The sequence below is a fragment of the Dermatophagoides farinae genome, chromosome 7 (assembly GCF_024713945.1).
Source record: "Dermatophagoides farinae isolate YC_2012a chromosome 7, ASM2471394v1, whole genome shotgun sequence".
NCBI lineage: Eukaryota > Metazoa > Arthropoda > Arachnida > Sarcoptiformes > Pyroglyphidae > Dermatophagoides > Dermatophagoides farinae.
The window spans coordinates 2,471,986-2,484,016 of record NC_134683.1 but is presented as its reverse complement, the minus strand read 5'-3'; the positions used below and the strand labels follow the sequence as shown (position 1 = coordinate 2,484,016).

The following is a 12,031-nucleotide window of genomic DNA, read 5'->3' as shown; positions in this document are numbered from 1 at the left end:
TCGTCGTCATCGTGGTCGTGGTCTTCATCGTTGTTGTCGGCAATGATGATGATGATGATGATATTTGCTGACTTGGTAGTCCTCTGTTGATATTGGTATGTCTGCTTTTTTATTTTTTTTCACTATATGTGTTGTGTATATGTTTGCATGTGTTGTTGTTGTTGTTGTTGCTGTTGTACATACAGAAGATTAATATATTCAACATTGAAATTGTTGAACATTCACTATATACCATCATCAAGTACATTTATTATATACACAGATTCACATCAATGGAAGGTTTTTTTTCGAAATTTTTTTTTTGAAGAGAGAGAGAGAGAGAGAGAGAGAGATAGAAATTCAGTATGTTTCTACATTTTGTTGATGATGATGATGATGATGTGGTGGTAAACAACAACAGCCAACACACAGTCGAAGTAACCATTTTTTTTCTGTTTCATCTTTCAAAAGATATCCATACACACACATAAACACATCGACAAACATTCGATGATGTGATTTCGAATCGAATCGAACACGTTTCCATATTTTTCATCATCATCATCATCATCATCCTGTGTTGATCATATATACAAACAAAAAAATCAACTTTTTCAAACACAACTAATGAATACAACAACAACAACAACAACAGAATGTTTTCATAGCAGATTTTCTATTCTCTTTTTTTTATTTTACTAGAATTCATCGATGATAGTGAGAGACAAAGAGAGAGAGAGAGAGGTGATCCTGGAGTTTTTCTTTCGATCCAAAATTTCCGAATCATGTAAAATGTCGACCTGAAAAATTAGTATGTATAAAATTTACCTTTATCGATCATCATGAAATTTTTTTTTGTTGCTAAAAAAAATACATTTGTGGTGACGTGGTAACGTCACATTTGTTTTGTTTTTTTATTTCTCGTCATCAAATCAATGATGATATTTTTTTTTCTTGATGATGATAAAATCTCAACAAAAAATTTAATATCGAAGAAAGAGAATGATCAAAATTTCCTTTATTCACTGGCTTTTTTTTCCCGTTTTCATATCCTCTTTTTTTTCTAGGTTGAATTTGTTGCTTTTCTCTATGTTCAATGTTTTTTTTCCCCTTTTTTTATTTTTATTTTTGTATCCAATCGAATCACAACATCCAGATCTCTTTTTTTTTTTGGTCTCTTTTTATAATTCTCAATATTATATTCAGTATTTATTTATCCTCGAAACTTTTTTTTTACAGAGTTATGGTGTGTGTGCTTTGTGGATAGAACAAAAAAAAATTATTAAAACATTCACCATCATCATCACTATTGCTGCCGACGTTGACGCCGGCATTATATATACAAATTTAGCTATATATATAATTAATCAGACTCAATCATATACAATTTTTTTTTTACTTTGCCTGTTACTTTTCGATGATTTTTTTGTTGTTGTTGTTGTTTCCTTTTACTTTGCTTCTGTTTTTATATTATATTATATGATGATGATGATATATTTTGTTGTTTCTTTTTTTTCTCTATTTGGTTATAGATTGTATATTTGAAGATCCAATGGATGGTGACGATTATAATATAATCATTTTATATTTGGTGTTGGTGTCGGTTTGTGGTTGATTGGTTGGTTAGTTAATGCTGCTGCTGATGATGATGATGGTGTTGGCGTTTAACAAAAAAAAAAATTAATGATGATCGATGATGATTAAAAAACAGTGTAGTAGAAAACCATTGCCAATAACATTGTGTAAATGTTCATCATCATCATCATCATCATCGATGAATAATATTCGACGATTCGAATCTATATCCACCCAATTGTAAGCTCGGGTAAGTTTGGTTAATTTTGCAATTTTTTTTATGAATTTGTTTCTTTTGAAAATTTTCAAAAAACTACAGTAAAAAAAATATCCATCCATCATGATCATCGATATCAACTTTGCATCTCAATTTTCAAATTCAATCACCCATTATGACTCATTCAGTTGTGCTTTGAATATAAATTTTTTTTACCGGAAAAATGATGTGTATGTTTTTGTGTGTGTGTGTGTGTGTATGCCAAACGTTTTTGTTGTGATTTTTGTTTACCTGGTTCCATTTTGTTTTTTTTTGTGACCAGAAAACATATCATCTCAATCCGTTCATACATGCACGCTCATACACGTATACACATTTTTCAATGGTTAAATCATTTAAATGTCAAAAAAAAATTGATAACCAATTTTATATCAAAGTCCGACTGAATCGATTCAAAATGTGGAAATATTCATCGAATTTTTTTTTTTACTTTGGAAAAAAATTTTTTTTCCTCTATCAATACCGACGATCTCTTTATTTATTTCATTCGTTTCTAGCTTTTTTTTTCTAAAAAAAATTAGCCGAAAAAAGTTTTTTTTTCTACATAAATAAATTCCTTTCGAAAAGGAAAAAAAAACAGCATTGATGGTGTGGTGGTTGACAAGATTTATGGCCCTCAATTGATGATCACTTTCAGGGTAATTCTATGGTTGAAAAAAAAGAGATTTCTTTTCCTATTTTTATCTCTAATTCTCCATTTCCTATATCTCATATATTCACTTCTACTTCTATCTTGATTGATTTTAATTTTTTTTCTCAACAGCTAGACACATACGTGGCCGCCCGTAATGTGTGTATAGCAGCAACAAGTGAATTTTTTGCATTTCAACTTTTTTTTTTGCAAAATGTTACTTGTTTTTTTTTATTTTATTTTTATTTATTTATTTTTTTTTCTTCATTACCTGTCTTCATCGTCAATATTGACCTTTTGGCTTTTTTTCTCTACTTATTGCTATGGTCAACGATGATGGTGATGTTGATTATGAAGAAGAAAAAAGAAGTGAAATCCAATTTACTTTTCAAACTTGTAAATATCCAAAAAAAAATATATATATATCTGACTGATACCTGTGGATGTGGAAAGAAGAACGAAAAATTTCCAATAGACATTGAAGCAAATTCTCAAATGTTTGTCATCGTTTGATGATGATGATGACATTTTCGAATTATGATGAATAAAAATGATCAACGTCAACAACAACAACACATTATCATCATCATCATCATCATGAATGAATGTGATGGCCATTTCAAGATTTTCTTTCATCAGATTGCTGTGAATTAATTAATATATTCGTTTATAATGAATTAAAAATGAACAAATTCATGAAATAAATGGTAGGGTGGATATGTGAACAAGCAACAACAACAACAACAACAACAACAACATGATGACGATGAAAACAAACATCATCATCATCATCATCATCTCGACAACCATATATAGATAAGAGACCAGAAAATAAAATTCAATTGAAGCGAAGAAAATAAAAATTCTGATGATGATGATGATGATGATGATGATGATGATGATTGTAAATAATGATAAGTGATTTTTTTTTTTCGTTTTAATTTTATTTATTTATTAAATCTCATTTCTTGAATTTTTAAATTTTTTTTATCATTTTGCATCCATTAATTCAATAAATAATTTTTTTTCCATCTCTTTTTCCCGATCTTCAAGTATGATGACATATATATTCATCATGGTAATGGAATTCATTGAAATCAAAATTTGTTCATTTATCATCTCTAAGAAGCAGTTTTTTTTTGCTATCCGTGTGTGCATAGGTGGTGCGTGTGAGATATCAGTTTTCCTTGACGAAGATGATGTCTTGTCTCTTTGATGATGATGATGATGATGATGATCATAAGAAAAATTTTAGCATTTCAAAATCTCAAGAAAACAACAACATTCATTTAACTGACTAAAATCAATAAAATGACACATCATTATCTGCTAAGCAGTGTTGGTGGTGGTGGTGGTGGTGGTGACGGTGGCGGTGGCGGCTCTGCATTTCGAGTGGATTACATTTCTAGTTTACCTCTCTCAATAGTCAATTAGTATATAGAGTGAAGACAGATAGTTTTCATTTATTTTTTTTTTTGATTTCAAGAATTTTTTTTTTTTACTCAAGGAAATAGAATACAAAATTCTAGTTAGAGTTGTTTGGCAGACTTGCGATTGTCAAAAAAAAAAAAAAATTAAAGAAATTGACAAATTGATTCTTCAAGGCTGAATTTTTCCTATGTATACTTTTCACGTAAAACTTGGTTTCGATTCATTTCATTTGAATTTTTTTTTTCTTTGCTTCATTTTTTCTTCCCGTATTTAAAATCATCTAGAAATTCTTTTAGACAAGTTTTTTTCGACAATAAATGTTCTAAATTTAAACTTGTCTGATGATGATCATTTTTTTTCAAGTTTTATTTCTTCGGGCATATTATTTGCCGTTATCATTTTAGAATGATAATTAGAGTATATGGTATGGTATATCATCATCTATTATATCAAGATATATGTAGACAGGAAAAAAAAGGCTAAAGATGATGAAAATCAAGAATAAATGACAACCGATTGTTGGATGGATTTTTCAATTAGAGTGAATAAAAAATGAAAATGAATGAATGAATGAATTCAACTTTTTCATCAATTCATTCATTCATTATATTTTAAATGACTTGTCCTGGATTAGTTTATAGTTTGGAATTCATTTTTTTTGCCACATTTTTTGGTTTTTTTTTCTGATCTTAATTGCAATAATCATCATCATTCCAAAACTGCACACTGTAGTAGTAATATCCTTATCAGATTTTTTTTCTTCTTCTTCTTCTTCCAATGAAAACCATCATCAAACATTATTATGGAGCTATGTGAACAAGTTTATATCATCATCATCATCATCATCACGGTTGATGTTATCTGATCAAACGAAATATGAGCCATCATTTTTGATTATGATGATTGGATTCGATTCGATTTGAAATTTTGAATTTGAAAGTAAAGGCAAAATCTAAAAAAATTTTTTCCAATTAAAAAAGAAAAATAAAATGGCAGTTATTGGAAAAAAAAATTTTTAAATGTTTTTTTTTTGCAAGAAAAATACTTTTTTTTTGTTTCTAATAATAGCAAATTGGATTCACATTCAAGTTCTTGTCGCATTGAAAACTCGTTACTGATAGTATTTGTAATTGAAATGTGGTGGTAAATAATAAGATAATATTCGAATCATTTCAATTCGAATTCTATCCACTCATTATCATCATCATCATCATCAAATGGATACTTGTTTGATGGTCGTGTGATCATGGTTCTGTGTGTGTATGTATATATATGTTTTTTATAGTCGTAAAAAAAATGGTGAAGTGGGCATTAAATTTACAACAATCATCATCATTTTTTTTAAAGATATAAAAAAAATGAAATGAATTGTTGAAATGTACACAAAGATAGATTCGATTCATTCATTAATTCATTTCGTTTGTTTTTGTTGTTGTTATTGTTGTTGTTGTTGTTGTTTTGATAGAAGATAATCCCTTATACCATCAAGGTTACAATGTATTGATGTGTAATGTGATTATTGCCCATTGATGATTGAAAAATAAGAAAAAAATAAAAATAAAAACATATACGGTCATATCGCGTCATTCGCGTTTGGTATTCAAAAACTTTTTCTTCTCAAATCACATTCGTGTGTGTGTGTGTGTGTGTGGATGATAACAAAAATCATTGAATAACAACCGCATTAATCATTGGATCATTCGTTTCAATTGTGTCCACTACTACTACTGTTGTTGTTGTTGTTGAATGGATTAAGTATAAAATGATAGGAAAAAAAATTCAAGTAGCCAAAACAACAACAAGACTACGATAAAATGAATACACAATAACAAAGGTGTGATATGTATGAGTGTATTAATCAGTCAGTTTCAGATAAAAAAACTAAACAAAAAAAAATAAAATAAAAAGAAAAATTTGTATTCAATCATTCCATATATACATATAAATAAGAAACTTACATTAGCAATTCCATCATGATGATAATGATGATGACGATGATGATGGACAACAACAACAACGATGATGATGATTGAGTCGTAATCACAAATTGAATAATAATAAAAAAATCTATTTGACATCCTACTTGTTGTTGTTGTTGTTGTTGTTGTTAATCTTATGTGAAAATTTTAGTTTATGATTCCGGTAGTTTCTCATTTTTTTTATTGCTGTAAAAAGAAAATTTTCGTTTCGGTTGAAAATAATTTCTTTTTTTTTCATCAATATAAAAAGTATGGTCAGGACCGTTATTTAAATTGAATTATGAAATAACTTACACATACAAAGCAGGTAAAAGAGATTGATTGCCCATTGTTGTTGTTGTTTTTTTTTACTTTTCACTATTTTTATGAATAGAAAAAAGAAAATCTTGCTTAAAGCTAATTTACATTTGTTTCATTAAAAAGGATTCAAAATATATGAAATGTGTATGTATGTGTGTGTGTGTGTGCATGCGATTCTAATGTGGTGATAATGGCTTACCATTTATTATTATTATTATCATATTATCATCATCATGATCATAATCATAATCATGGTTGAGAGGAAGAAAAGAAAAACATACATACCATATGAAATTCAATGAAAACAAGTAGAAATATTCAACCATTGAATTTTTCATTTTCATTATTCATTCAAATTGTTGATATTTATGAGTAAATTATACCGTTAATTGTCCCCAATATATATGAGTGTGTATGTGGCAAATGATTTTTTTTTCGCTGTTGTTGTTGTTTGATTTTCTATTCAAACATATACAAATATCGTATATAAATGATGATGACCAACAACATTTTATGACAGGTAATGGGGATTTTCTTCCAATGGATTATGAACATTCGATGTGTTTTTATTTCTTGTAGGATTAATAAATTCATTCATTTTTTTCTTTTTTTTTTTAAATTTGACTTTTTATGTCATGCGAAGAAAACCGTTAATGATTATTACTATAATCACACTGTCATCATTTATCCTGTTTGATTGATTTTTGTTTTTTTTACTTCATTGATTTGTATTAACATTATGTATCTGAAAATAGATTGAAATGAATTTATTAGAAAAGACTGGTTAATTTGTTTCATCAATTATATTACCTATAAATAAGATTTTAGATTACAGGCAAAATTAAAGCCGGTATTATTGCCAAATTTTTTAACTGGTACTATCTTATCTATTCGAATGATTATAATGATCATGATAATAATCCTTTTGGATGGATTCATAAACGTTTTGGCTTTGATATGTGTGTGTGTGTGTTTTAAATTTTTCTGTAGAACAAATATTTTGCTATTGCCTTCGAGCATAATTATGATTATCATAATCATCATTGATTTGAAATGAAATTAGAGATTTTAAGAAAAAAAAATTAAATTTATAATCAAATCACATTCTATTGAACAACATATAAAAACATTATGTTCGAATATGGGCCCAAAACATCCGATCATTGATTCATTTTTTTGTTTTGTTTTGTTTCTTCATTTTCAATGTTTTGTTGCCATGATTGTCGATTAGGGCCATGGTATTTTGTTATGACTCATGTCCATTATTGATGATGACGATGACATTCATTCTAATAATGCTTTGGTATAATTTTCTTTTTTTCTTCTTGTTTGTTTTGATGAGTTTATGATGACGATGATGATGATGATGGTTATTGCAATTGCCATGTCATGACATGCATGAATCGTTCTAAATTGATAGTCGATGTTGAGTACATCTTAGATTTGCCAATAACAAGTAAGTATATACGATTATATCATATATATAGGAAGATGAAGTAAATTCCGTTCTTTTCTTTGTTTTCGTATTTTACAATGAAAACGAAAAAATCATTACATCACATTCGATTGATTATCGTTGTTGTCATGAAATTTTCAATTGATGATTGAATGCATTTTTTGGATTCATTTATATATTATTATTATTATTGATCACATTTATTTACAATCATCACCCTGGACACGATCATTCAATCAATGATGATCATCATCATTATCATCATCAATATGATTATTGTATAAGAAAGACATGAACAAACAAACAATTTCAACAAAATATGATTGACCTTACCATAATCATCATCGAAAATTGTTTTCTATTCTTTTATCGAAATTTTGGATTCAAGTTTTTGGGCAAAAAAAAATCGATATGCATGATTGGTTGGATCATCATTGAATATCAGATCAAAACAATTCGAAATATTGAAGAAAAAAAAATAAACAACAATTTCGATGCATCGAATTTGGCTCCATCTCTGAATCAATATTGATAATGATGGTTGAATTTAATAATTTTTTTTTTTCAAATTATCAATCATACAAACAACAAAAGTGGTAATGATGGTGATGATGATGATGATGATGATGATGAAATGATTACTACGACAACAGGATATAATTGGTATTGTTGTTGTTGTTGGTGGTGGTGGTGGTGAGGAGAGGATATTTTGGCTTTTGTTTATTTGTATATGATGATTTACAGGATCGTGGCTATAACGTCAATTCGCCAATATTACATGCATGTGCGTATGTTAGCATTGTAATTCTGATGTCTACGTTGACGGGTTGATAATCGATCAAAAAAATTTTTTTCTTTTTTTTTGTACAAATGCTCGAGGTAATACTCAATCAATGTTGGCATTTTTTTTTTTTTTTGTTCTTAAAGTTTTCTATATATCCATTCGATTTTCTTTTTTTTAACGTTTTTCTATTATCGTTGACTTTTTTTTCTTGCTCAAATTTCAATTTTACAATCTAATTAACACAGCATCAACCTATGAATCTAGTAGTAGAAAATATAATATTGTATTACAATTACAATCGTAAATGGTAACCTAATAATTCACAATCATGTATCACCATCATTGATGTATGTTTGTTTTTTTTCTTTGTGGTTGTTGATGGTTTTTTTTCTTGGTAATCATAAACCAAAACCAAATTGTAATTGTAATTTCGGTATTAATCGTCCTTGATAATATATGCAGTTATAAATTGTAATCTGACCATCATCATCATCATCAATGCCATTGTCATCTTTAATCTTTTAGTTGTCTTTCATTTATAATTATGTTTATTATTTGATTAATATTTCCACACACACACACACACACACACGTTATTTAATGTTAATTTTCTTTATAACCACCCAAATAATATTGTTATGAATGAATCGAAATGAATGGTAAGAGACAAAAATAAGAATCCAAACCATTCTCAATGAATTGTTTTGAAATGACAATTCTATATTGATTTTTGTGTTTTTTTTTATTTAAAGAAAATTCATCAAGTTAATTAGCGATTTGTTTTTGTGGTGGGTGTATTTATTTTCATTTTTCAATTACCTTTTTCACCACGTAATTATCAGCATTTTTTCCAATCTGGATTTGATTTTTATGATTCAAATTGTTATTATCTACAAATATTTTTTTGGTTTATAACTTTTTTTTCTGTAAAAGAAAAGAAACAAAAAAAAATAAAAAATTATTATGTTAAATACAAATATGGCTGATAATAATGTTAAAAATAATGGTAATGATGGTGGTTCTAATGATAATAAAACATTGGCACTGCCACCACCACAACCACCGTCGTCGTCGACTTCATCAACGCATTCAACAACGGCACAAAATGCTAAAAATTTAACATCAAAATTATTATTACGTTCAACATTACTTGGTTCGATGTCATCACTGTCTCGACATCATAATAATCAACGGCCAGCTCAATTATTGATGCCAAAAATTCACCAACAGCAACAGCAACAACAACAACAAAATTTGGAAAAACCATCAACGACATGGCCACAATCCATACAGCATTCACAAGTAACACAAACAGCAGTGTCGTGTTCGAAATCAACGTTAGGAAAACAGGAAGAGGAAAAACGTCATCATCATCAACAACAACAACAACAACAACGAAAAAATGATAATGATCATCGATTAAGACATCGTCGAGAATCTAGTTCACAGACAAACGATAATATTATTATTATTGATAATAATTTAGTGTCAACAGTTGATGGTCATACTGGACAAAAAAATTGTGATTATTTTCCTAACATAAAAATGTCACAAACATCATCATCATCACCACCACCAACACCACGATCATCACGATCATCATCATCATCATCATCATCATCATCATCGTCATCATCATCATCTTCATCAACATCAAATGTATCATTAGTAAAAAATGGTATTGATTTGGATCCAAAAAGCAGTAAAGGTTATTATAATCCAGCCAATACATTACCAATATCGGTTAATAGATTAGCAAATTTTACAAATAATCGTTGGTATCCTGAACAAGAAACAACATTCAGTAATACTAGTAGCAATAATAATAATCAAAATCATTCTTATATGACACAGTCACAAACATTTTTAGCTTATCATCAGAATCATCCAAAAATTAATAATGGAAAAAATGTCAATAATAGTAATGATAGAATGAATGAACGTATGAATTCAACAACCGTTGCAATTGGAATGTCAACATTATTTAGTACACCATCATTATTAGCATTACCATCGGCGGCATCATCAACAATGCCACATTATCGATCGAGTCCAATGTCAAGATCATATCAGGAAACAATAGAACATTCTAATGGTATTCTGAATGCTGCTAATAAACCATTTTTAGCACCAAAAAAATCAGCTTTCCGAAAACATCCATTGATTGAAATTACACGTACACGTGCATTAAGCCGAGCAAAATTGAAACAATCATCACAGGTATCAGCATTACTTTCTGGTTTCGCTTTGGTATGTTTATTTTAAATTTTTTATATTGATTATTATTACATTCTCATGTAATTCATAATAGGTTGCTATGGTTGAAATGGACATTACAACACCATCAACGATACCATTACCGGTGTTAATGTTTTTTATCACAGTTACAACAATGCTTGTATCGGTTCATATGATTGCATTGATGATTTCTACCTGTATATTACCGCATATCGAATCAATGAATGCAATGCAAGATTTAGTATTAACATTAGGCACGAATGATGATCAAATAATGAATGATCATAATGATCCAATGATGGTAACAACACCATTAATGAATGATAATCATCCATCAACAACAACGGCAACTTTTGTAGCGCCTGTCAAAGAAACAACCGTAGCAGAACAATTAATGCAAGATGCATCAATTTATTATGGTTCAACACCGCATCAAAAAATGAGTCGTTATATTTCAATTGCATGGTTTTTTTCCACTGTTATTGGTATATTTTTATTCATGCTTGAATTAGTTGCAATTGTATGGGTAAAATTCTGGGATCATAATCGTGGTTCTGATTTAGATGATAGTGATGAACATGAATTAATTGCCGGTGATAATAATAATAATTATAATAACGATAGATGGCTTACTGATGGAAAATTTGTTGCCATTGTTGCATCATTGATATTAATACCAGTATTATTGGCATTAATATTTTTTGCTTATCATTTTTATAGAAAATTGGTATTAATCAAATGGGAATTGACACAAAAAGTTTTGGATGAATTAAATAATATTGCCGATGGTCTATCAGCTGGTGAAAATATTTGAAAACAACAAACAAAAAACTAAAAAAAAAAAAAATTAAAATTGAAATTTTGTTAATCGATTATTGAAAAACTTATTCATTCAGAATTTTCTTGATCTTGATTTTTTTGTTTTGTTTTGTTTTGTTTCCTTATTTTGAGATTACATTCCATTTTCATCGAACAATTGTATGTCAATCGTATAACAGGGAATAATTTTCATTGAAATTCTTTAAATCGTCTAACCATTGTTAGACAATAAATGATAATAAAAATCAATAAATTACACACGGACACTTGAACATGATTATTATGATCAGAAAAAAAGGATTTTGGTTTTCCTCATTGCAATTTCAATGTCAACATTTATTGTTTTGTTTTGACAAATACATACAAGAATGACGTGAAAAAAAAACAAACAAAATAAAATCATAAAATCACAGATGAAAACGACTGGATGTTTTTTTTTTGTCCAATAATCGTAAATCTAGTATTATTATTATTATTGAAATACCATCGAATGATAAATAATGATATTCCCTTTTTTGGGTAGTGATAAAAATTCAACTGACGGAGTTTTTTTTCCTATTTT

At 28.3% G+C, this 12,031-nt stretch overlaps 1 protein-coding gene and 2 long non-coding RNA genes across 4 annotated transcripts; 2 read left to right on the top strand and 1 right to left on the bottom strand.

Moving 5' to 3' along the window:
- The first annotated feature begins 1,521 nt into the window (after positions 1 to 1,521).
- On the top strand, positions 1,522 to 3,493 carry LOC142597702 (uncharacterized). Its single transcript, XR_012832341.1, has 2 exons — positions 1,522 to 1,804; positions 2,329 to 3,493. It is a non-coding gene; the product is annotated as an uncharacterized LOC142597702 (long non-coding RNA).
- A 323-nt stretch (positions 3,494 to 3,816) lies between these two features.
- On the bottom strand, positions 3,817 to 5,941 carry LOC142597708 (uncharacterized). Its single transcript, XR_012832344.1, has 3 exons — positions 5,852 to 5,941; positions 4,939 to 5,774; positions 3,817 to 4,845 (listed from the first exon to the last, which is right to left on the bottom strand). It is a non-coding gene; the product is annotated as an uncharacterized LOC142597708 (long non-coding RNA).
- A 1,576-nt stretch (positions 5,942 to 7,517) lies between these two features.
- On the top strand, positions 7,518 to 11,731 carry LOC124497049 (uncharacterized). 2 transcript variants are annotated; one of them, XM_075732980.1, is made up of 4 exons: positions 7,518 to 7,628; positions 7,918 to 8,412; positions 8,508 to 10,662; positions 10,724 to 11,731. In XM_075732980.1, the coding sequence occupies exons 3-4, from the start codon at positions 9,376 to 9,378 to the stop codon at positions 11,462 to 11,464; spliced, it is 2,028 nt and encodes a 675-aa protein (XP_075589095.1). In that variant the 5' UTR covers positions 7,518 to 7,628; positions 7,918 to 8,412; positions 8,508 to 9,375; the 3' UTR covers positions 11,465 to 11,731. The 2 variants fall into 2 exon arrangements, with proteins under 2 accessions (XP_075589095.1, XP_046916597.2); XM_047060641.2 differs by having other exon boundaries at positions 7,523 to 7,628; positions 7,914 to 10,662.
- The last annotated feature ends 300 nt before the right edge of the window (positions 11,732 to 12,031 follow it).